The sequence below is a fragment of the Stegostoma tigrinum genome, chromosome 6, assembly GCF_030684315.1.
Source record: "Stegostoma tigrinum isolate sSteTig4 chromosome 6, sSteTig4.hap1, whole genome shotgun sequence".
Classification (NCBI taxonomy): Eukaryota; Metazoa; Chordata; class Chondrichthyes; order Orectolobiformes; family Stegostomatidae; genus Stegostoma; species Stegostoma tigrinum.
The window spans coordinates 15,017,598-15,044,541 of record NC_081359.1 but is presented as its reverse complement, the minus strand read 5'-3'; the positions used below and the strand labels follow the sequence as shown (position 1 = coordinate 15,044,541).

General features: G+C 40.2%; 1 protein-coding gene across 2 annotated transcripts in view; it reads right to left on the bottom strand.

Annotated features, from left to right (window-relative positions):
* cdc16 (cell division cycle 16 homolog (S. cerevisiae)) overlaps positions 1 to 26,944 on the bottom strand; it is a 51,875-nt gene that overhangs the window by 6,391 nt on the left and 18,540 nt on the right. For both annotated transcript variants that reach the window (XM_048532327.2, XM_048532329.2), the window contains exons 8-14: positions 26,679 to 26,812; positions 26,088 to 26,167; positions 25,311 to 25,360; positions 22,030 to 22,103; positions 18,050 to 18,175; positions 14,374 to 14,526; positions 11,990 to 12,053 (exon numbers count right to left, since the gene is read on the bottom strand). In XM_048532327.2, the coding sequence (XP_048388284.1) occupies positions 11,990 to 12,053; positions 14,374 to 14,526; positions 18,050 to 18,175; positions 22,030 to 22,103; positions 25,311 to 25,360; positions 26,088 to 26,167; positions 26,679 to 26,812 (681 nt within the window). The remainder of the gene's footprint in view (positions 1 to 11,989; positions 12,054 to 14,373; positions 14,527 to 18,049; positions 18,176 to 22,029; positions 22,104 to 25,310; positions 25,361 to 26,087; positions 26,168 to 26,678; positions 26,813 to 26,944) is intronic.

The following is a 26,944-nucleotide window of genomic DNA, read 5'->3' as shown; positions in this document are numbered from 1 at the left end:
TATGAAACATACGTCAAACTGAGGCACCATCTGCCCTTTCAGGTGAACACAGAAAGTTCTATCCTGAAGGAGGGTAGGGGTGCTCACTGTTCTCTCCTGGGCAATACGTACCCCTCAATCAACATCACTAAAACAGATGATTTTGTTATCACATTGTTGCTTTTGGCTGTTTGCTGTGCATAAATTAACTGCCACAATCTCCTACAACAGGGTGTACACTTCAAAAGTATTTAAAATTAAAATACTTTAGGGCATCCTAAAGTTGTGAAAGATGCTACAGTGCCTTTAACCTAATAAAATGCTTACAGTGAGAATTCCAGAGCTTAGGACCCAGGGAGATGAAAGGATAGTTGTTAGCAGTGGAACAATTTAAAACAGAGAATGGAGGAGCATTGTGATCTTGAAGATTTGTAAAATAAACTACCTTGCCTCATGTCATTGAAGGATGAATTAGTCTACTTCTGGGAATACTGGAGGTGTACATGTAATGATATTAGAAGTTTTTACATAATTGCATTTCTACATATGGACAGTAAAGATAAACATCAAGCATAAAGGCAACGGGATCCACTTATTGAGTGGCCCGGTGTCAGGAACAGGAATGAATATCTGGGGCAGATCCAAAATCCGGCACAGGATTTTTCAAAGGAAGTAATAGGACAGCTAACAAAAAAAAATCAACAAGAATCAGATAGGAAGGTTAGCCTTGAGGACTAAAGGAAAAGAAGAAATGAAAGGTTAAAAGAATTCAAAAGAACAGGTGTAAGAGTGATACCCAGCAAGCAACTGCTGTTGAAATAGAGGTCTTGTTGTGTGAGAGATAATGGGAACTGCAGATGCTGAACAATCCAAGATAACAAAGTGTGAAGCTGGATGAACACAGCAGGCCAAGCAGCATCTCAGGAGCACAAAAGCTGACGTTTCGGGCCTAGACCCTTCATCAGATCAAAACTGAGGAAGGGTCACCAGACCCGAAACGTTAACTCGGTTTTATCCTCCACCGATGCTGCCAGGCCTGCTGAGCTTTTTCGGAAACTTTGTTTTTGTTCCTGATTCACAGCATCCGCAGTTCTTTCGGTTTTTTTTTTTGCTTTTGGAATGCATTCTGTTCTGGTCTCCCTGCTATGGGAAAGATGTTTGTGAAACTTGAAAGGCTTCAGAAAAGATTTACTAGGTCATTGCCAGGGTTGGAGGCTTTTAATTAGAAGGAGAGGCTGAACAGGCTGGGGCTATTTCCCCTGGAGTGTCAAAGGCTGAGGGGAGACCTCATAGAAGATTATAGTCTTCTCCCAAGGCGGGGGTGTCCAAAACTAAAACACATAGGTTTAAGGTGAGGGGGAAAGGTTTAAAAGGGAGATGAGGGGCAACCTTTTTCATACAGAGGGTGGTGCCAGAGGAAGTGGTGGAGGCTGATACAATTACATCACTGAAAAGGCATCCAGATGGGTAGATAAATAGGAAGGATTTAGAGGGATATCCCAAATGCTGGCAAATGAGACCATATTAATTGAGGATATCTGGTTGGTGTGGACTAATTGGGCCAAAGGGTGTGTTTCCATGCCATACAATTTTAAGACTAAGTGGTTTTGTATTTTGAGTGCCATTCACAGCACATGACAGCATTTGCAAAGGTGACAACACTGGCTCATACCATCACTGGCTGCATCTTTGCTCCATGATGGCTGTAGGTATCGCAATGATGATCCAACTGTTAGCAAATCATCTGGGTCAATCTGTCACTCGATTAACAGTCTGGAATCCCTTCCTAGTAACACACTGGGTGTTGCAGGGACTGTAGCTTTTCAAGAAGACAACTCACTGCTACCTCCAAGGGCAATTAGAAATGATTAACAAATACTAACCTAGCGAGCGACAATCACATCCTATAAAAGAATTAAAGCAATTGTCCTGATTATCTAGAATTTCTGCCAGGCCTTTTATTGGACTTAATATGAAAATGAAATATTCTCCCTTTCTGAGCCACTTGGTTACTTGTCATTGCATCTTCAACATTGTGCCAATGGTTATGATTTCTCAACTGTTCATCAATTTCCAGCATACAATATTGACAGGAGTCATTGTAAACACAGATTGTAAATGCCAGCTGATGCTGAGGGGTCAACATTTTAAGGAACACAGACTTCACCATTCAAGAGAGACTTAGCTAATTCAAAACTTCAATCATTAGCGGATATGAACACAACATCACATGATGTACCTGACCTTTAAATATATCTTTGAAGAGTTCATGGAGCACACAGACTTTTATCATTCTCAGCACATCAGCCTGCTTACACAGAATGCACAGCATAGAAACGGGCCATTTGACCCTCTCTGTTCATGCTGGTGTCTGTGTACCACACAAACTCGTCCTTAAATGAGACGGTGGTGGTGAATGGTTGCTTCTCAGCCTGGAGGAAGGTATACAGTGGTGTTACCCAGGGGTTGGTACTAGGACCACTTCTTCTCTTGGTGTGTGTGAAAATCCTAGGCTTGGTGCACAGGGCACACTTGCAAAATTTGCAGATAAGACTAAATTTGAAAATATTAAGTTTAGCACAGACGCAAAAAGGACAAACAGGTTGGAGGAATGAGTGGACAATTAACCGAAAAAAATAATTAATGTAAGGGACACGTGAAGGGATAGCCACTGTTGAGAAGAACATGGCAAGACAATATAAAGAGCACACTTCTAAAAGGTTAGCAGCAGCAGACAGACAGACAGGCAGACCCAATGTTAGATTATTGAAGGTGGCAAATAAAAGCAAAATACCATGGATGGTAAACTGAAATTTAAAAAACGTCAGACAAACTCAGCAGATCTGGCAGCATCTGTGCATAGAAACAGAGTTATTGTGTCGAGTTTGATAATTCTGAGTAAGAGTCATAATGGACTCAACAGAATAACTCTGTTTCTTGCTCCACATATGATGCTAGATCAGCTGAGTTTCTCCAGCATTTTCTGCAGCTGGTAATTGGTTAAGAAGGCAGTCAAGATCCCGGATTTTCTTAATGCAGACAGAGTACAAAAGCAAGGAACCTGTGGAGAACCTTGATAAAACACTGGGTTGCTCTTAAAAGGGCAATGAACCCCAATAAGGATGTGGATGTGAGTTTGCTCGCTGAGCTGGAAGGTTCCTAACCTTCCAGCTCAGCGAGCAAACTCACATCCAGAACCTCAACCCGAGCTACAAATCTTCTCAAAACCCAATAAGGATGTGGAGAAAGTGCATAAAAGATCCACGTTCCTGTAATGAGTGAGTTCAGTTGTAGATGAAAGAAATCTTATTGAAACTTTGACTCTCTCTCTTTATTTCAGATCTCCAGTATCCATAGTACTTAACTTTTAGTGGAGAAGCTGAGCTGTTTTCCTCACTGAAAGTTGAGAGGAGATTTTATGGAGGTGTTCAAAGTCACGAGTAGTCGGAACAGAAGACATTTGGGAGAAAACTGTTCCCAATATCAGAAAGGTGGGAATTAGAACACCTGAATTAAGGTGAATGGCAAAATAATCAAAGGAGACCTGAGAAAAATCCTTTTTTTTGTTTATGCAATGCATCGTCAGGATCTGTATGTATTGCCTGGCAATGTCATGGTGACCAATTCAATCTTTACCTTTTAGAACATAGAACATTACAGCACAGTACAGCCCCTTCGGCCCTCGATGTTGTGCCAACCTGTCATACCGATCTCAAGCCCATCTATCCTACACTATTCCATGTACGTCCATATGCTTATCCAATGATGACTTAAATGTACCTAAAGTTGGCGAATCTACTACCGTTGCAGGCAAAGCGTTCCATTCCCTTACTACTCTCTGAGTGAAGAAACTACCTCTGACATCTGTCCTATATCTTTCACCCCTCAATTTAAAGCTATGCCCCCTCGTGCTCGCCGTCACCATCCTAGGAAAAAGGATCTCCCTATCCACCCTATCTAACCCTCTGATTATTTTATATGTTTCAATTAAGTCACTTCTCAACCTTCTCTCTAATGAAAACAGCCTCAAAGTCTCTCAGCCTTTCCTCGTAAGACCTTCCCTCCATACCAAGCAACATCCTAGTAAATCTCCTCTGCACCCTTTCCAAAGCTTCCACATCCTTCTTATAATGCGGTGACCAGAACTGTACACAATACTCCAAGTGCGGCCGGACCAGAGTTTTGTACTGGTTCACCATAACCTCTTGGTTCCGGAAAGAGAATTCAATAATTACTCAGGAAAAAAAATGTTGGACCACAGCAAGTGAAACAGGCTGCTTTACTCTTGCTGATACTACAGACCAAAGTGGGCTAGTTTGTCCTAGATGGTGTCAAGCTGCACTCATCCAGGCAAGTGGGGAGTGTTCCATCACACTCCTGACTTGTGCCTTGTAGATGGTGGACAGGCTTCGAGGAGTCAGGAGGCAAGTTATTCAGTGCAGTATTCCTAGACTCTGGCCTGCTCTTGTAGCCAGAGTCCAGCTGAGTTGATAGTCAATGGATGGTAAGCCCCAGGATGTTAATAGTGGGGGGGATCCAGTAATGGTAATGCAATTGAATTCAAGGAGCAGTGGGTGGATTCTCTCTTATCGGAGATGGTCATTGCCTGGCATTTGTGTGGGATGAATGTTACTTGATTTTGTGAGAGGGAGATTATGTTTAGCTGGTTCTCTGAGGAACTAACATGCTTTGGAATGTACTCTTGCACAAAAAATGGAACCTGTGGGTACACCGTAATGAAGGCTGATTAAATGCTACATCAAAGGTTATTGCAGAAGTTAAAAACTCGATATTGATAATATATTGGCAAGGACAGAAAATTGGTCAATTAGAAATAGAATAAACATAAATGTATGACAATCACAATTGTTACAGTGTTGAGGAAGGCTATTAGGCCCACAGAGCCTGCACTAGCTCTCTTAAGCATTTTAACATTGTGCCAATCCCTTGAATTTTCCCCATAACCCTGCACTTTGTTTCGATTTAAATAAACATCCAGTGCCCTCCTGAATGCCGCACCGAAACTTGTTTCCACTTCCAGGTGGAGCATTTGAGATCCTCAGAATTCGCTGTGAAAAGTGTTTTCTCACATCAAATTCGCTTCTTTTGCGAAACACTTCAAAAGCGTATTCTCTGATTCTCAAGTGGAAACAGTTTATCCCTGTCCACTCTGTCCAGACCCTCATCGTTTTGAAAGCTTCGATCAAATCTTTTCTGATGATTCTCCTCTTTGAGGAAGAACAGTCCCATTGTCTCTATCTTTTTTCATCACTGAAATGTGGAAGCATTTTAATAAATCATTTTTGCATTTTCTCTAATACATTTACATAATGTGGCACCCAGAACTGTACACGGTACTCCAGCTGAGATCAACCCAGTGTCTTATAGATGTTTACCATAACCTCCCCGCTCTGGTAATCTATGCGCTATTTATAAAACCTGAAGAATTGTCGGCTTTATTGACAGCTCTCTCTGCCTAACCTGCCACTTTTAATGACTTATGGACATATACACCCAGGTCTCTTTAGTCCTGCACACTCTTTAAAATGGCAATGATATCCTTTATTTCATACTGCCTCTTCGCATCCTTCGTACCAAAGAACGTAACCTCCCTAATGAACTTCATCTGCCACCTATTTTCCTACTTTGCCCTTTGAAGTTCTACACCGTCCTCCTGACAGTTTAAAATTCTTCCAAGTTTTGTGTCATCCACAAATATTGAAAGTGTCCCTTACACACCAAGATGTGATGATTTATATAAATTTTTTTTTATATATGCGCGTGTCTGTTATATACACACAAGAACTCCGGTGCAAAACTTCTTCCTGCCTGGAAAAGAATTAACCATTAATCTCCGTTTGCCAATTCTCAGCCATTTTCAAGTACCGCAGAGGGGTCATTTAGATTAATGGGAAAGCATGAAACCTCGGTGGATCTGTCACTTGCTCAGAGTCTTACTGGAACATAGACAAGTTGCCACCCTCCAACTCAGGCGTCTGCTTCAGCACATGGTAAGCACCTCCCAAAGCACTGCACATGTAATCAACTACCTTTTCAGTACAGTCACTGTCATTTTGCAGGTAAATACAGAAATAATTGGTGATGATTAAGGAAGGTAAAGGTTTGCAGTATTGCAGGGTGTGGCAGTTTTTCTTTTGATTCGTTCTCAAGACATGAATGTTACCAAAAGGTGAGATTTAATTTATGAAAAGGTTCTCAGAATCAATAAGACACAGGAGGTGGCCATTTGTCCCATTAATCTATGTTCTCTGTACAGTGACCTAGTCAGTCGCAACATCCCATTCCTTTCCCCTAGCCTTGAAATTTTAATTACCTCCTGTAAGAAGTCATTCCATTTCTTTTGGAAATCATTGATCATCTCCACAATCACACAGTTGTGGCATTAAGTTCCAGGCCATTGCCACTCATTGCATAAAGAAGTTCTTCCCCCAATCCCACTTGCATGCCTTGCCCACAAACTTAAATCCATTGCCCACTGTATTTGTTAAATCAGCAAATGAGAACCGACTTTCCTCTACTGTATCCTGTCATAATGTTGCATACTGCTACGAAATCTTCCCTCCATCTCCTTTGTTCCAATGAGAAGAACCCAGCTTTCCCAAGCTAATCTTACTATTAAAGTCTCCCATCCCTGAATCATTCTAGTAATTTTCCTCTGCAGCTTCTCAATGATCCTTGCACCTTTTTGAAAGGGTACTGACCTGACTTGGTTCCAATGCACTAACTGTGGCCTATCCAGGCCTTTATAAATGTTCAGCAAAACTTCCCCACTTTGGTACTCAACACCTCTAATTATTAAGCCAAGGTCCCGTATGTTTTGCTAACCACCTCACATTATGCCCCACCATTTGGAAAGATTTATGCATGTGAATCTCCCGGTCTCTCTGCCCTGCACACTTTTTAGAAGTGTGTCATTACATGTATGTTGCCAGTCTCTATCTCCACTGCCAAAATGCATCACCTCACACTTTTCTGCATGAAATTCTGCCTGCCGTTTTTACGCCTGCTCTGCTGGCCTATTAATGTCCTATTGCAATCAAATAGCAACACCCTCATTGTCAGCAACATCTCCAGGGTCAGTATCACATACAGCAGCGAGCCACCTTCTTGAATAGAAATGAGTGTCTTGCTAGGGTATTTCTGAAGACAGTTTAAGAATCAATCGCAATTCTGTGGATTTATACTTGCATATAGACAGACTAACAAAGAACATCAGATTTCCTTCCCTAAAAGGAAGGAACCAGATGGGCTTTTATATAAACTTAGTAGTTTCATGGTCACTTTGAGCGATGGCAGCTTTTGTTGCAGATTTATGAATTAACTTCAATTTCTAAGGAGCAGAGGTGAGTTTTCAACTCACATCAAGGCCTCCAAATTATTATTCCAATAACATGAACAACATGCTTTCATAATAATGGCATGAGGCATCAGGAGATATTGATCTTGTGAAACACAGAGGTGACAGGAGAGTATTGACAACACTGCACTAAGTGTTTACTGATATAAAACATTTCTATAAAAAATAGCTATGAAGCAACATTTGATATTTATCTTCACATCATGACAAAGAGAAGAGATTCATCCAAGGACCATTGAAACAGTGCTTCAGTCTTGAACGCGGGCCTTTGAATTTTCATCTTATTTTGTTCACAGCCTTTGAAAATTATTTAAATCCTATAAAAGTCTGATCATATGAGCAGAGTGAGTTGGCCTGAGATGAAGCAGTGAGACAGGCCAATAAACAAAAATGGAATGACAGGGAGGAGAGGGTTCAAAGATTGTTTAAAGAGCATAAGTGAACATGGAAAGAAATTCAAAAGTGATGGAATTGCCACAGAGTGAGTGGATTGTTGGTAATAGGCCATGTTAGTTTGTTTTCATAAATTACTCATTTTTCATTGTGCTTCACAGACAGACAGAACTTTGCTATTTTAGCATTCTAGCCTTTCAGTAGTCAGTTTAAGATTTTTACAGATTAATAATTCAAACATAGGTTTCTTTAATCTTTTGAGCACAGTGTTAAGTCTTTTAGCAATTTAAAGGTCAGTGCTTTCTGACTGCTTGCCCAAATGGGTTTACACGTGATCTCAGTTCACATTTTCTGGATAATCTTGTGCACTGCAAGTGTCACCAGTTACTAGATCTCAAGCTTTGAGTTTCAGAGTTTTAGGAACTGCATGAATCAGTTCAGTGACCCTAGGATTTTGTCAGTTTCTTCTAGTGTGCACATTCCATGATGCGGTAGATCTCACAAAAACAGAAGGTGCAAAAGGCAAGGAAACATGGCCGTTAGATAGGGTAGGAGAATGAAAAGCATAAAATGCTGTGAATACTCAACAGGTCCTCTGAAAGGACATCATCAACCTGAAACGTTATTCTCTTCCTGCTGCTGCTGCCTGGCCTGCTGATTATTTCCAGCAGTATTGGGACTTACTGGTAGGAGTGACAATATTTCATGCATGTATACGTTAGGATAGTGTTGGAAAATTTTTCTGCAACTTTATTGTCAAAAACAAATGCTAATATCCTGCATGATAGGAATGTGTTAATCTGATTCAGTGACGGTGAAGCGGAAATGACTTGCAGAATTGCAACCTGAAAATAAATGGGTGCGGTAATTTAGTTACTTGAGGGAAACCACTGCGTATTTGATCAGTCATTTGTCTGCTTGATTCCAGCAATAAAGTTGCATGAGCAACACGAGAAAGAGGAAAGTATGCTTTGGTTTTGCAATAAAGAAATTTCTTTATTTCACTAAACAAAGTCTGCGATGTAGCCATTACAACCTTTCCTGCTGTGATGAATACAGATTGGTTGAGAAGTCAATGCAATGTCATGGAGAATGCGCTGGAAAACTGTTGTACCCACTGGTTTTCTCCTGCGTGGTACAAATTGCCACTCTTTTTGAGGGTGAAGGGGAAGAACCCTAAATTAAATGTCAGGTCATTTGGGGTAATATCAGGAAGTACTTTTCCAAACAAAGAGAAATGGAAATTCTGGAACTCTCGTCACTAGCCCAAACGTCTCATTCATTCCTAAATAGGTATTCAGAGTGGGAAAATTTCAGAACTGAGATTGATATGTTTGTGTTGCACAAGGGTATTATGAAATTCACAGCTATGAGACATCAGCCACGATTTAAGTGAACGATGGAAAGACTCTAGGATCTCCTATTTGTATATTAAAGTTAAAATGAGAGCTATCAGCTTTCACAAAGCATAAAATGAAATTTTGAGACATGGTCAAGACAGGGACAGGTTAATTCAGCCAAAAACTGGTCAGGGCACCTGGACTTTATTTGAAGATCTACATTAACTGTACATGATTAGGTTGAAGCTTGGGGGTCATTGGGAGGAGGAGGAGGCAGGACACTCAATTAAAATTTGAAAACCGACTTTGGTAAGAGTTTTATTGGGTAGACGAATTAAGCATTAAAGGAACCCAGGCAAGTAAATAAAGTTTAAGATAAGATCAAATCATGACATAACAGAAGGGTGTAACAAGTTTGAGGAACGTAATGTCCTCTTCCGATTCCTATGTTCTTAGAATACTGCAAGTGATCTTTCAGCTGCATCTTACAGCCCTCCAGCAAGGACTTGGATGTCTGTTTCCTCTAGAAATGATCTAATGTCAACCTGTGCCAGCTGCTAAACACAAACAATATAGTTATCATAACCATTCTCGGGAGATCCCTACAGCGTACAGACAATACTTCCTCTGCAGAATCAGAGATTACTGCGTTGGAGATATTGTCAGTGAATACACCCAAATAAATTAATAAGCTTTAATTACTAAATCGTGTATCTGTAACAACAATACAAACTACTAATTATTTAAGTTAAGCAATCTTAATAAAACAGTGCAAGCATTGTTCCACAATCTCAAATTTAAAAAACTATCTGGATGAAATAACTTTGAAAAAAGAAAGCATAAATTTTAATCAGAGTTTGGTGGGTGGAGTGTGTGGAGAAATAAAAATGTCAACATACTTGCAGCAGCTAATTTAAATATACAATTTTTCAATCATATGCTTCAAAACCTTTTTGCTGATGTGACATATGAGAAGTCTTTGGGTTTCCCTTTACCACGGTAAGTGAAAAGGTTTATGAAAAGTCAGTGGGAAAATGGAATAAACCAAAGTAGGAGACAAAAATGGCAACAGTTGCAGGGTGGGGTGGGGGGAGAACAGGGGGAAGTTGATGGCATAGTGGTAATATCACAGCACAGGTTATCCACAGCCAAGAATAATTTGCTGGCAACATAGATTCATATCCACTATGGAGTTAAACTCAAAGTAACACATGCAATAAATTGTATTTCAAACGGAATTACTGTCCTGTAGCTGAACAGAATTTAGCTGTTCAAATATTCAATCTCTTCCTTAGGTATTGTGGTTTAAACAGTCAGTTTGAACCACAGAATCCCTGTGGAAGCAGGCTATTCAGCCCGTTGAGTCTAGACCAACACTCTGAAGGGCACCCCAACCAGGCCCACCTCCTATCTTAGCCCTGTAACCTTGCATTTCCCATGGTTAATCCACTAAGCCTGCACATCACTGGACACCACGGACAATTTCCCATGGCTAATCCAACTAACTCTGCCCATCCCCGGTTTGTGGAAGGAAACCAGAGCACCCAGAGGAAACCTACATAGACAGTCGCCCAAGGGTGGAATCGAACCCAGGCTCCTGGTACTGTGAGGCAGCAGTACTAACTACGGAGTCACAGTGCTGCCCAAATGCAAATAATACAAAGTTGATACAAATATCCTACTTATAACTTGAAGGGGATGCTGATATTCCAAACCCACACACTTCTACCACTTCAAAATAAATTCTTCTCAAATCAAAGAGGAATAAAACAACAAATATTGCACAGTAGAGACTGTAAGAACTGCAGATGCTGGAGTCAGAGATAACAGAGTGTGGAGCTGGAGGAACACAGCAGGCCAGGCAGCATCGGAGAAGTAATAAAGTTGATGTTTCGGGTTGGGACCCTTCTTCAGAAATAGGGGAGGGGAAAGGGAGCTCAGAAATAAACAGAGGAGAGGGGTGAGGCTGGGAAGGTAGGTGGGATGGTGGGTGCAGGTAGTTAGTGGTGGGGATCAGTCAGTGAGGTGGGAGGGGCACATAGATGGGAGAGAAGGTTGTGTCAGGTTGAACAGGCAGGGATGAGACGGAAGGTTGGACATGGAATGAGGCTGGGCTGGGGAAGATTTTGAAACTGATAAAGTCCACATTTATTGTCATTGGGTTGTAGCCTCCCAAGGTGGAACATGAGGTGCTGCTCCTCCAGTTTTCGGGTGGCATCATTGTGACACTGGAGGCGGCCCAGGATGGGCACATCACCCAAGGAGTGGGAGAGGGAGTTGAAATAGTCTGTCATTTGTCGCAAACAGAGCATTGGTACTCTACAAAACGGTCTCCGAGCCTTCGCGTGGTCTCATTGATGGCGAGGAGGCCACATCGGGAGCAGTGGATGCGATCGACCACATTGACGGATGTGCAAGTGAACCCCTGTCTGATGTGAAAGATTTGTTTGTGCCTCGGATGGAGGTGAGGGGGGAGGTGTAGGGGCAGATGTAGCACTTCCTGTGGTTGCAGGCTAAGGTACCAGGGATGGTGGGGCTAGAGGGGAGGGTGGTGCGGATGAGGGAGTTGGGGAGTGAGTGGTCCCTATGAAAATCAGGTAGGGGTGGGGAGAAAAATATATCTTTGGTTGTGGGGTTGGAATGTAGGTGGTGGAGAATGATACATTGGATATGGAGGTTAGTGGGGTGATATGTAATTTTTTGTATTTTGGTGGTCAGGGTGAGGTCATGATCGAGGGAGCATTAGGAGGCGGTGTCAGAGAGTTGATGCTTGGCCTCAGCAAAGTACAGTAAATTTGTTTTATCATATTACAATGTATTATGTTCAGCTACTTGGTAAAACATGATGCAATCCAGATTAAGGAAGTTTTTATTCGGAAGTATGAAATAAATACATTACCTCATTTCCGATTGCTCTCACTTTATCTAATGCATCCAGAAAATACTTCTCTGCAGCCTTCCAGCTGAAACAAAATGAATTAAACTAACTTCAGCAAAAATGATACAGGATAACAACCATGGATTCAGAATCTCTGGCATGGAAAATCCTTTTATCTAATGTTTAATATATTAACGTCCTTATTCTTGCAAATGTGTTCATCAGTTATCTTATCAGTTCCCACGCTACTACCTTGCCATTGTGATAACCTAGGTATACATCTAGAATTTGCTAAATCCCTGTCAATGCATCATGCTGCAGTTTACAATCTAGGTATCTGGGTGGCTTTGTGCCAATATTATTTGAATCTCATGGCACAGCAGGCCATTTCACCAATCATGCCCATGCTAGTTTTCAGGAAGAGTACCACTCCATTGCTCATTCCTCTTTAACTTGCAATAGTTTTTCATTCCAAACATTTGTTCCAATTCCACCTGAAATTTCATAAACTATCCTCTTCTTAGGTAGATCCTTGGGATCAATGGATTTGGAGATGGCTAATACGTTCTATGAGCATACTGTATCACAGATTTCACAAAATGCCTACAGGGTGGAAGCAGCCCATTTGGTTCACTGAATCCATACTGACCCTTTGAAGAGCTTCCCACCCTCTACGTCATCCCTGTGACTCTGTACTTCCCATGGCTAAATCAACCATAACCTACACATCCCTGGACAATATGGGCAATTTAGCAAGGCCAATCCTACCTAACCTGAACTTCTTTGGACTGTGGGAGGAAACCGATGCAAGCAAAAGGTTCATATAGTATTTATTTGTACAAGTAGATGAACTCAAAACTGAAATTTCAAACTTAAAGGTTTGTTCTTGCCTTGAACTTCAGGAAGTTAACACTCTGCATTAGGCCTCTCCCTGCTCTTATTTCACCTGTCTGCCCCTTCATTCTCCCCTGTTTTCTCTCCTATTTCCTTCACTGCAGCAGATCCTTTCACTTTACTGGAACAAGAAATTACAGCGATTTCAACTAGAAATGTAAACATAGCAAAGAAAATATAAAATTACCAAATGTTTACAGCACAGAAACAGGCTGTTCAATCGCTCCACACCATCGTTCTCTCACTCCACTTTATCTCACTATCAGCATGGTTTTCCATTCTTTTCTCCCCAATTATCTCGCTGCTTGTTAAATTTACCTCCGCTTTTCACCTCAAATCACTCCATGCAGTATTGAGTACAATGTCCTCGCCGCTGTAGGGATAAAGATTTTTCGCCTGAATTTCCTATTGGATTGACTAGGAGAATCCTTTTTAGTAGCTCCAGGTTTTGGATTTCCTGTGTGATTAAGTTTGCATCCCTGCTCTAGGCTTCTCCAGCACTTAATCCTCCTTCACCTGATAAACGCATTAGCTTTTGACTGTGCAGAATGCAGAGATGCTTGGCTTCTATGTTAGGTTTTCAGTTCAAGTAACAATACACCTACCTTGCAGGACACTTATATAAAATCTTGCTGTTTGCTTTTACTATATCCTTGAATTGTATGCTATCAGAGTTCAATTATGCCATCGCTTCTTGAAAGAACTATCCAAGTATAGGCAGTCCCCTTCCCTACAGCACTACAAATTTTTCTTAAAGTATTTCTCAGATTCCCCTTTAAAAGTTCATTTTTAATTATTTCATGGGAATGTGGACATTGCTGGCCAAGGCACCATAACTGCCCTTGAGATTGTGGTGTTGAACCAAATTGTTGCAGTTCAATTTACTCAATCTGACTCTAACGTAATTTCACACAGCATATTCCAGATCATAACAGTCAAAAATTCTCATCAACTCTATAATCCTTTTGCTAATAATAATTAGCATTGTAGATGAATAATTAATAACACTAGGTTGACGGCCTTGAGTGACTTCAAGACCTGGTTTGTTTTCCCATGGGCAAATATTTCACAATTTTTGGTGACACATTGGAATTAGGGAACAATGTAAATGAGCACTAATCTGTCAAAAAAGACAAAATGTTGAGGCATTTAACATGGAATGGCGCAAGAGACACAGAAACACAACCAGTGTAACTTAGCATGCCAAAGAAAAGAGAACGTGTGAGAGGGAAAGTAAGTTTGGATACCCAAACACAATTTGGAATTATTTGACACATGGAGTATATGCAGTTGCCTGGAACCGCTACTGGTAATTCCATTTCACTGGCAAAGTATTTACTTTCCAATAGGTTTCAGGAACGGAGGCTAACAAAACACCCCTCCAACACCGACACGTTCTCTCTGCTTAAGCATTCTGAATTTCTGGAAGATTTCAACTAGTGAAGCTCAACTTGCTACGTAATTTCTAAGCTGATCATGCGCATGCACATTAAGAAATTCTGAATACTTACTCTGCGTTTTGAAAAGCCACTACTCCCATCTCGTGAAGAACAAAAGGATCCTCGGGTGCAGTGCTCAAGGCCTGACTGAAAAACCTTTCTGCCAGTTTAGAATTATTGGTTAGTCCATACTCGAGGCCAATATACAACATTGGTAAATGACACCTGCAGGCAACAGAACATGAAACGTCTAACTCCACAGTGCTTTCTGAGGAGGTATAAGTAAAATCAAATCTAGTAAACAGAACAACAGCATTACAGACAGTGCACAGAAATGCCTGCAAATCAAGACTTGCTTCAGTCACACAAAAACTAAATGATGGTTGCACAGGTTTTAGAATTTAGTAGATTTTTTTAACGTATTAGACAAATGTTACTTCATGTCTCCTGGTTTACACCAATATGATAAATAGAAAGACAGTTCAGATTGAGTTTTGGGTGGAGAAAGAGAATCATTGCATTTGCTGTAGGGGAGAGTTTAAACTACTTTAACTAAGGGAGGGCCTGCAGAAAGAAGAAACAAGAAACAAGGCCAATTAAAAAAGGGAACAAATAGAACAAAATACCAATTAAGATGCATGGGAAAAAAACAACATAAGCTAGGAGTCCGTGCTGAAATGTAAATGTGTTAATGTAAGGATTACTGTATTAAGATAAACTTGTGACAACTCCAACACAAGATCCTGCTTATGAGCATACAAATTACCAGCAGTAAGCCATTCAGCCCCTTGAAACCTGCCCCATCATTCAAGATGATCACAGCTGATGTATTTGTGTTTTGAATTCCACATTCCAATCTACCCGTCACAAAATTAAAATCTTGTCAGGCAAGGGAATCAATCCAACTCTGCCTTAAATATATTCAATGGCACTGCCTCCACCAATTTCTGAGGCAGAATTCCAATGCTCCAAAGTTGTACTGTTCTCAGAGAGCAAAAAAAAAATCACCTCTATGTTAAAAGAGCAACCCCATATTATTAAATATCTTGCCCCATATCTGGACTACCTACAAGAGGAAATATCCTTTCCATATCCACCTTGTCAAGACCATTCAGGATCTGGTAAACTTCAATAAAGTCACCTCTCAGTTTAAACTCCAGCAGAAACAAGTCCAGTCTATCCAACATTTCCTCAGAAAACAACCTGCTCTTTCAAGGTATCAATCTTGGAAAATTACTCCCAACCACCTTCAGTACATTTACACCCTTCCTTAAATAAAGAAAAGGAGAGAGCAAAACTACACAGTTTTTAAGTTTGTGGTCTCGCCAATGCCCTATCTGAAGCACAACATCCTTACTTTTATCAAAATTGCTGGGGAAACTCAGATCTAGCAGCTAGTGCGGAGAGAAAACAAAGTTAACGTTTTGAGTTTGGGGACCCTTCTTCAGAACGTGTCTGGACTGAACTCAAAATGTTACCTTTGTTTCCTCTCCACAGATGCTGCCAGATCTGTTGAGGTTCTCCAACAATTTCTGTTTCTGCTTCAGATTTCAAGCAACCGCAACTCTTTTTTTTCAATCTTTACTTTTATGTTCAATTCATCTCACAGCAAAGGATAGCATTCCACGAGCCATAATTACTTGTTGTACCTGCATACTTGTGGCTTAAGAACACCTAGGTGCATTTGCAAATTAGAATTCTGCAGGTGTTATTCATTTGAATAAACCCGGCTTTAATAGGTGCAGGACTGGGAACTGAACATTCCTGGTTAGCGTGTATTCAGGTCAAATACAGAAGTGAAAAGAAAACGATGGAAAGGAACAGGGTTGGAAAATGCAACAATAATATTGTAGTTAAGCAGAAAGATTCAAAGACTGAATCTATTTGATTGGAGTTAAGGGACAGAATATTTACGATAAACCCCAAATTACAGCTCCAGAAGGGGAGCAAACTCCGAAAAATTGAGAGGAACTTTAAAATAATGCGAGTGCCAATAGATGACTGCAATTACTCTCAGAACAGAGTAAAAAACAAAAAAAAAACAGAAGTTGCCAGAAAGGCTCAGCAGGTCTGGCAGCATCCAAGAGGAAAAAAAATCGGAGTTAATGTTTCGGGTCATGTGGCCCTTCCCCGGAACAGTTCTGAGGGTCTCCTGACCCGAAACGTTACCTCTGATATTTCTTTTCCTGATTTACAGCATCTGCAGTTCTTTTGGTTCTTACAGAGTAAAGGATAAGTAGGCTGACATTAAAATATGCACAAGGAGATCCATATTGAATATTTTTTGAGACCAAAAAACAAAGAAATCAGTGCTGGATCTGACATGGGTGAATGATGCGTATTACAGTGGAAAAGCCGCTTGCTGACAAAGATCAGACCACAACTGTACTTCAGTTATGAAAATGGGACAAAGAAAAACAATCCACGCAAATTAACCACAACAATACAGGGTCAACTTCAGTAGTAGAGCACGAATGCAAATCAATAAATTGGATACAAATATATGAATTATTGGCTTTGAAAAGAGGCATGGAATACAAAAAAAAAGGAAAATATGCAAAATCTTTACAAATCACCGGGTAGGCATCAGCTTGAATATTGCAGCCTATACGGGGCACCTCAGTTAGTGAGGATGTCAAAGCCTTGGAGAGATCTACTCAAAAAATACGAGGTGAGTAGCTTCAGTTACATGAAGAGATTACAAAAGGTGTAATTCTTTTTTTCCCACCAGAGGAGGTTAAAAGGAGGTCTGGTAAAGGTACTAAGAACAAAATTTTTGATAGAGTAAATTAGAGAAGTTGTTCCCATTACCACGTGGATCGCTACCCAGAGAGACAGATTACAAAACTATTAGAAGAAACAGGGACAAATCTCTTCATACTACATGGCAAGATGATGGAATCAGATTCCACAGGAACTTCCAGAAAGAGGTGTACTTGAAGAGAAATAAATTGCAAGATCATGGAGAAAATCTGGAGTTTGCAATGAAATTGGGCAGTTCTAAATGAGCAGAATTATCTCCTTCTGTTCTATTACTTCAATCATTTAATTTTCAATGTTTTACTTCTCAACAAAATGTCACTGAGTACCACAGCAGCAGCATACCATTTCAAGAAGTGATGGGTATCACTGTAAGGAAATGATACATTAGAACATGAAAAGTGAATAAACTTGATCATAATTAGAGCCTCATCACAACCTGAGAATATTGCTAAGCACCCTGATCATTTTGAAGTGTGCTATACTTGCTAAGCTGAAAGTTGAAGACTCCCATTCTTTTCCGAATGGCATCGCAAGATTTTTACAGTAGAACAGGGAGATAGCCTCTTTTAATGTCAACTGAAAGACAGCATCTCTCCTCCCTCAATGTGGCAGAGTCAGCTTAGATTACACACACGAATCCTAGAGAGGTTTGCAAGCATATTTTCAGACCTAAAGGAGAAAACGTGAGCAACTCAGCTGAGCTGACTAAGACTTAAAGATTGGAAACTGGTGGAAGTTAGAGAGGAAACAGAAATGTGAAATATAGGCATTTATGAAAAGGGATATTGGCATGAGTTTTGAAGATCACATTGGCAGATCATATCAACAATCGAGGCTTCAAACCAAACACATAGTAGCAAAAAAATGGAGAATACTGTCTGTCTAAAATCCAAAAGTTCGATGGATATCGCCAGTGAAGAGTCATTTAAGTTATGTGAAAAGATTTCCTGAAATTTGACGGTTCCAGTGGACGGCCAACACTTACCCTTTCATTAGCTGTGCTGCTGTGAAATAGGCAGCCATGGCTTGGTCATGTTCACCTTCCACTGCAAAGGAATGGCCATAGGCAATCCATGCTGGCCCATAGGTTCGCTCAAGGGTGGTGGCTTTACTGCAAGGTTAGAACAACTCTTATTAGACAAGCGAGCCAAGAGTCTTCCCAGATTAACAGGAATTACTGTAAAGATTATATGTGACCCAAGGGATTAAGTTACTGCACAAACCTAATGGAACAGAGGGACCAGTTAGAAGGTGACAATAAAGCTTAAATCAAATCAAATCTTTTTCTAATATAAAAGGATTGAGGAATGTGATCAGAAAGCCACAGAACTAGCTCTTCACAAAGTTCAAACAGTCAATACCTTCCAGTTAATGCGTGTCCAATGTATGATACCGGAGGAGGCCATTCAGCCCCTTAGATCTGTCCCATCATTCACTGACATTATGGCTAATAAGTACTTCAATTCCATTCAGCTTGCCTTTGTCCCAAATCCTTTGATATCTTTGCCCAGTAAAAATCTGCCAGTCAATCTCGGCTGTATACCTTTACCCTGTTAAGCCTGATCCCAGGTCCTGGTTCTGGAATTTGTGGCAATCTCAAACGTATTACTTGGGTGAAAATTACAATGCATCCAACCGAATCTACACTAGCTATTCTTCAATTCAGGACAACATTTATACTAGTAAAGTCTCAACATTTTGAAAAGTCAGTTTTGACAATAACCCAAAAACTCTGCAGTGGCTACAGAGTTTTTATTTATTGTGCTTCTGTAACAGCAAGTCAGCAACTACCACATCTTTAAGAGGACAACTATGTTCAAACTCTCCAGATATTCTAAATAGCTTCAGAAAACGTGGGAATTTGCGTACTTCTGAATTTTAACAATGATTTTGCTAGATAAAGATATATTTCCAACACTGGTCTTCAATTACACATTGTGCTCTACATGTACATTCTGCTTCATTAGACCAAAACTACGCTTTTGAAAGATCTTCAGGGCAAAAGTGAAACTTCAGGGCTCTAAGGTTTATTCTCAAAGTTTATCACTACATGTTGTTATCTCTGAATTAGAGAACGAAGCACAGAAATAATGTTGGGGAACAAAGAAATGGCAGAAGAGTTGAATCATCCTTAGATTTCTAGAAAAGTGCCAGAGGATTGGAGAAACGCCAGTGTAACACCGTCAATCTAAATGGAAGGGAGACAAAAGTCACAGATAGCTATAAACCAGTTACCTTAACATCCATCACTGGAAAATGTTAGAATCTATCTAAAAAACGCCATAGCTGAGCATTTAGAAACACAAAGTAGATTCAGATGCCATCATGAAAGGGAAAATTCCTGAAAAATGTATTAGAATTAATTGAGGAAGTAAAAATCAGGATAGATAAAGGGGAACAAGTAGCTGTGTCATATTTGAATTTCCAAAAGGTGTTCGATGAAGGACGGCACTTAAGGCTGCTTAAGATACGAGCACATGGTATATGGGGTGGTATACTGGCAAAGATAGATGATTAAACAACTGTAAGAAGATAAGAGTTTGGACAAAGGGGCATTTTCAGGATGGTAACCAAAACTAGTGGAGCACCACAGGGATAAGTCTGGGGCCACAAATTATTTAGAACATATATTAAAGACTTGGGTGAATGCGCTAAACTTACTATCACCGAGTCTATTGATAACACAAATGCTAGGAATAAGAATGATGCAGTCTGCAAAGGGATTTAGGCTCATTAAGTGAGTGGGCAGAAATTTAGCAGATGGAGTATAATGTGAGGTAATGTGAAGTTATACATTTTTGCAAACAGAATAGAAGCAAGAAATATTATTTAAATGGAGAGGGACTGCAGTAGGCTGCACCACGGAAGGATTTGGGGCTCACTGTGTATGAATTACAAAGAGGTCCAAGTTCAAGATGTTAAGGATCCAATTATAACGGGTGATAAAGGTGGTTATTGGCCTTTCAAAGGGAATTATAGGGTGTTAATATGAAAATATAGTGCCAGCTTCACTAAATTAACCAGCAGGCAGCAGGGATAGCAAGTACTTTAAGGTAACAGGCTAGCATGAAGAACAGCCGAGCAGATAACAATCAGAAAACAAAGTTACACGTACAACACAAGACAAAATAACCGAACTCCAGACAGAAAAGATTTTAGATCAAGAAACAGCTTGACAAAATTATTCACAGAGCTAGTTAGTAAGAAGCATCTTACCAGAGATATGTATATAGATATGAAAGTTGGGTATGATGTTATTTTTAAAAAAAGAGGAACCAGCATAGTTATAGCAAGAATCTAGGACCAACGACTCTAAGAAGGATGACCCTGAGTCAGGGGCTCAGAGATAACTGCAAGAACCTACAAACAACTCTCAACCATAGGGCTCTAGGTCAGAGACCTAAAGAACAAGAATATTCTCTGGACCACAGCGTAATTACCTTCGTTTTCCACTGGCAGTATTCTGCTGAGAAGTAATGCTTGTAACATTTGTGATTCCAATAAATAGTGTTGTATACCTCTTAAAACTCTTGAGTGAAGGGTCTAGGCCCGAAATGTCAGCTTTTGTGCTCCTGAGATGCTGCTTGGCCTGCTGTGTTCATCCAGCTTCACACTTTATTATAATTACTGCCATTTTGCTTTGCCCAAATAAGTATTAGTGAAAAACAGAACAGGAATGGAGTATAAAAACAGAGAGGTATTTCTAAAACTCCACAGACAGTGTACCTAGAACACTGAACAGTTTTTGTCTCCTTATCTATGGAAAGATATATGGGCACTGGGGACAGTTTAGAGAAGGCTACTTGACTGAATCTGGGTATAGAGGGACTTTCTTATAATGAGAGGTTAAGTAGTTCGGGTTTGTACTCATTGGAGTTTAGAGGAATGAGAGGAGGTGTTTTTGAAAGACAGAAGGTTCTTGGGGGGGCTTGACAGGATAAATGTGGTTGCATCTCCATGTGGGAGTGTCTCGAACCAGAAGGCATAATTTCAAAGTAAGGGGTTGCCCAATTAAAACAGAGATGACGAGGAATTTCTTCCCTCAGAGTAGCGAATCTGTGAAATTCCTTGTCACAGAGGTTTGTAGAAGCTGCCTTGTTAAAATATTCAGATGAGTCAAAATAAACATTTTTAATCAGCAAGAGAATCAGAATTACAAAGACAACGCACATAATTGGAGTTAATGATTTGACAATCAGCCATGGTCTCAGTGAATGGTGGAGTAGATCAATAGGCTGAATGGCCTATTTTGCTGTCATGTCTTACGATATAACAATTCATCCGCTGGGAACAAAAGTACCAACCTGAAAAAACAGGATCACCATTACAGGTATGATTCCTCCCTTTTGATCCTAGCCCTTAGAAATTACAGAATCCAGGACTAAACAAGCTGCCTCAATTTATCTCAAGCTCTTCACTAGTCTTTATGCAGCTGCCTGAAGTTATACATGCTCCATGTACAAAAAACAGGAATAGGAGGCGTCCATTCAGTACCAAGCATGCTGAGCCATTTCATTAGAGCATGGGTAATGTGCACCTGCTCCAATTAACAGTCATACTTCCACAACCCATCATACCTTTATTCAACAAACTCCAGTCTTTAAATTTTCCAATAACCGCCGGCTCTGGCCGCATCGACCTGTTGGGAGGGCTGGTCCAGATGCCCATATCGTGTGTGTGCGTGTGCGTGCGTGCATGTAGGAGTATTCCCTGATTTCCTGTCCAAATGGCCTCTGATTCTAAGATTACTGGTGATAAATTGAGGTGCACTTGCACAGTGAAATACACAGTCACATTATAAAATGTCGGTATGAACATTATGCCCTTTACTATAAAACAGAGTGTCAGCAGATATTTTAACAACATTGAAAACAAGAATAAAAAGTAGGAGAAACAGATTTTTGCAAAGCACCAAGGACACAGTGAACTACCCAATTCTCCAGGTAATACTGGTAATGTTCTCACCTGAGATAACGCCTGGCATGTTCATTCTTGTGGCCAACCATAAGATAATAACAGCCCACAGCAAACCAAGACACCTAAGGGCAAATCATAACCATCAGTATTGGGTACCTTCATTTCAACAAAATACATACAAAGTGCCATACCTTGCATGTGGCATTTGCTATCACAGGGAGAGGCTGAAGCATATAGCACAGGTGTATTTCAGGGGAATAAACACACGATGGAGAAAGGACTGGATTATATTTACGAGTTAAGATGAAATAAGGTGGGAAGAGGTTTGTGTGGAAGTACCAGCATGGCCTAGTTTTGCTGAAAGTTCTGTTATTTTGCTGTAAATTCTGAGGAGAAATGTGTTGCTGTCGTGCTGTTAAAACATAGTTGTGCTGATTCTGAGCACATGGTACTGTTCAATGATATCGTGTAGGCCACATGGATAGCAGCCTGCTCTGCTGTCGGCATCCCAGGGAAATCAACAATGATTTCTCTTTCAACGTAACTGAAAGAGCATGTGATGTGATTCCACCAAAGTTCAGACGCTCAAACTACCTCAATAAAGCTGTAATAAATAGGAACAAGAGTAGGCAAAATTCCCCTTTTCCCGTTTTGCCATTCCGTAGGATCATGATTTGACAATCCTCATATCCACTTTCCTGCCCTTTCCCCTTAACCCTAAATTTCCTGTCTGGTCAAGAATCTATCTATCTCAGCCTTAAATATGCACAAGGACTCTGCCCTCACAGGTCTCTCTGACAAACAGCTCCAAAAACACCCAACCCTCAGGGAGGTTGTTTCTCCTCATTTCAGTTTTAATTGGCACCCTTTTAACCTGTGGTCCTAGACTCTCCCATGTGAGGATAATCATCTCAGGATTTACCCTGCCAAGCCCCTTTAAGAATCCTACATGTTTCAATGAGACCACCTCTAATTCTTCTCAACACCAATGAGTAGAGTCCCAAAACATTTACCCTTCGCTCATAAGACAATCCCTTCATCTCAGGGTCATTCTAGTGAACATTCTCTGAACTGCTTGCTAGGAAATGGTATCTTTCCTTAAATAAGGGGATTAAAACTACAAAACTGCAGATGTGATCTTACCTGCACCTTGTATAGTTGCAGTAAGTGTTCCCTACTCTCATAACCCAACCGTCCCTTGAAATAACAGCCAACATTTCATTAGCGTTCCTGATTACCTGCTGCACCCATGTGCTGGCTTTGTGTCTTGTGCACAAAGACCACTCAAGTCTCTGTGTAGCAATTTTCTGATTTTTCATTATTTAAAGTAATATTCGGTTCTCCATTCCAAAATGAACAACTTTGCATTTTCCCATATCATACTCCATTTGCCACCTTTTTGCCCACTTACTTAGCCTATAAATATCTTTCTGTAAGCTATCTGTATCCCTCTCACAACTGGCTTTTCTACCTATTTTTATGTTGTTTGCAAGTCTGGATACAATACATTGACTCCTTTCCTCCAATTCAGTAATACATATTGTCGACAACCGCAGTCCTAGCTCTGATTCCTGTTGAACCCCACTGGTCATGTGTTAGGGACCGGACCAAAGCCCCTCAAAATATATTAAGAAGGCAGTCTAGACCCAAACTTTTTCTTGTTTTAAAGGTAAATGTAAGGCAGGATGTTCCAGATACAATTTGATTGGTCAAACTACTCGACTTTGAGCAAAACACACTATTTTTACATTGCAGTTAAAATACAGACAAAATAAAAACAAAACTGAAATTGGCTTAACAGTAACTCTATTGAAATGCTTAACAAAATAATACATATATAAAAATCTACTACTAATTGACTGTTTGAATATACTAACATCTCATTAACACATCTTTGGCAAAGGCAAGAGATAGGAGGAACTGCAGATACTGGTGAATCTGAGATAACCAAGGTGTAGAGCTGGTTGAACACAGCAGGCCAAGAAGCATCCTTGCTCCTCTGATGCTGCTTGGTCTGCTGTGTTCATACAGCTCTACACCTTGTTATCTCTTGGCAAAGGCAAATTCAGTAAGACAGATTGTCTTACATACAATTCTAGCAGCAGGAAGAGAACCCCAGCTTTTATCTGTAACAGAGAGAGGAATAGGAGCTTCCACATCCAGTTCAAAGACCCCAGCTATTGCAGAATGCTAAAACTAGAAACCCCGGTTCTGTGGGAGCTTCAGGCTGCTTCTATTGTTCCAATTTTAAAAGAAAAATCCCACAGCCTCAGAAGCTGTTTACTTTATTGGATTTGAGCAGACAGCTCGTCACCTCTATTGCAACCTTTTTTCACTAAACGAAAAGGACAAAATAACATCTCTTAAAACCATAGTATCATCACATCTGGAAAAAAAATATCCTTTTACCCACCCACTGTTTCCTGCCTATTAGTCAATTCTCTGTCCATGCCAATAGACTGCCTCCAACATCATGGCCTCTGGTGACTTAACTTGAGGTATCTTATTGAATGCTTTCTGGAAGTCGAAATACAATATATCCACCACTTCGCTCTATCCACTTTGTTTGAGACTTCCTCAAAAAATTCTAATAAATCAGTCAGGCATGATTTCTTTCACGAAGTCATGCTGACTGCTTGACTGGATTACGATTTTCCAAAATATTCTGCTATTACTTCCTTAATAATCGACTCCAATTTTTGTGAGGCAAATTGTTACTCTCTTTTTGCCTCCTTCGCTTTTTGAACAGGGGTGTTATGTTAACAGCTTTCCAATCCTCTGGTATTCTTCAGAATTCAACAACTTTTGGAAAATCATAACCAATGCATCCAATACCTCTATAGCTACCTCTTTTGGGATCCTAGGATGCAAGTTCAGGGCCAGGGGACTTTTCCGCTTTTATTCCTGCACTATTATTGTGTTGGTGATGGCACTTAATTACTCTGTTTAGTATTAATGGAGTACTGGGGTATTTCCCCCTCTCAATTAGTGGCCTGCAGCTCTATGGTCAGAATTAAAACATGGAAAAATCAAGTAACAAGACCAAAGTTTTGTCTAATTAGCATGGCCTGTTTATTTCACCGTGTATAAAGCTTTTCTACCTGGAGGGGTGCATGCAACATAACTTAAAGGTAAGTAATTAATGCATGTGGTAGTCAAGTGTCAGCCGACATTACCAAGAAACACAAATGGATAAGCAAATACTTTACATCGAGTCCTTGGAAACTATTTTACAGCAGTGAGTCAGCAGCTTCATGAGAGATTAAAACTGATAAAAGAGAAAGTAGATGGAAACAAAACGCTGATTAGTAATGATGCAATTTACTTACTGGGTTATTGGGATATAAATCTACCAACTTGTGCGCAAGGTAGAACAATTCTGAAAATCAAGAAGAAAAATGTAAAACAAAAACATTAAACATAGAAACGTAGAATCCCCAGAATGCGGAAAGAGACCACTCGGCCCATCGAATTCACACATACTCTCCAAACAGCCTCCCCACCTAGGCTATATGTAACCCTGCATTTCGCACGGCCAATCCAACAAACTTTCATATCTTTGGGCTGTGGGAGAAAATCGGAGCACCCACAGGAAACACATGCAGACCTGGGGGAGAATGTGCACACTCCATCCAAGGCTGGAATTGAACCTGGTTGCCTGGCTGTAAGGCAGCAGTGCTAAACCACTGTGCCACCATGCTGCCCCTATAGGGGAGTGCCTTTCTTCTAAAAAAATGAAAACTAATGAGAAAAATGCAGGAAACAGAACAGAATCAATACAGTTACACTGAATGTTCGAATGTCATTTAAAAAAAAATCCAATATTCAACAGAATTGCCACTGAGGAGACAGAGAAGTTGGGGGTTGGGGGGGGCGGTCTCTGTGAACAGTAAAAAAGGCTGTTTTACCAACACTGAAAGAAAGAGAAACTAGGATGGAATGGCAACGGGGCAAGGGAGATGTAAAGGAGTAAAATGGCTTAGCAAAATTGCAGATCTGGGTGTGGATGAAACTGCTGGATCTTAGACAGGAATTTTGAATTCAATTCAAATCAAATTAAAGTGAAAAGACAAATGTCGAAACAAAAGAGGTGATTCAGTTCCTACCATTTGCTTTGTTCAATTCCACCAATGTTCCAATGTGCACTGGAAGGAGAACTGCATGATAAGGATCTTTATTCATCACCCTAGAGGAAAAATGTATGAAATATTAATCTGTTCTTCTGAAATTAACCCTGCATGTGAACAATTGCTTTTTAAATGATTATGAATGTTCTCCAATAGCACTGAAGCCAGGGTGAGCCATTGCTCAATGGGTCGTACTCTCACCTCTTGGTTAGATGGTTACAACCTTTCAGTTTGGTTGTAATCTAGCCAACATCCAGTGCAATATTTAGGAAATGCTGCCTTGTTAGAAATGCTGTCTTTCAAATGAAACATTACAAAAAAAATCTGCTTGCATTCTCAAGAAGACATACTACTTTGAAGAACAAGGATGTTTTGTATTATCCTGGTCAGCACTTAACCCTCAACCAAAATAACCAGCAGATTATCCAGTTTACATCAAATTGATCTTTGTGGGATTTTGTTTTCCAAATTTGGTTGCCACGTATCCCACATTACAACAATGATTAAACTTCAAAAAAGTGATGAATTTGTCATAAATGATTTTATTCGTGACATTCAGCCTGTACTTACATTGAAGTGAGTTTGTAGCATGTTTTAAAATCACAGTTGTAGTAATTTCTCTCTGCAACAGACACTACAACATCCAGGTTATCCTGCAGCCCATCTATTGACTCAGGAATTACTGTCTCACTTGGTTTGTTGTACTGTTGGAACAAAAGGATAATTGTCAGAGTGTAAAATCGAGGATAATATTTAATCTTACTGAAAAATTCAACTTGCATAAAAAACAAGGTATGAGAGAGAAACTGATCCGAAACTATGTTGAGAATGGAAAC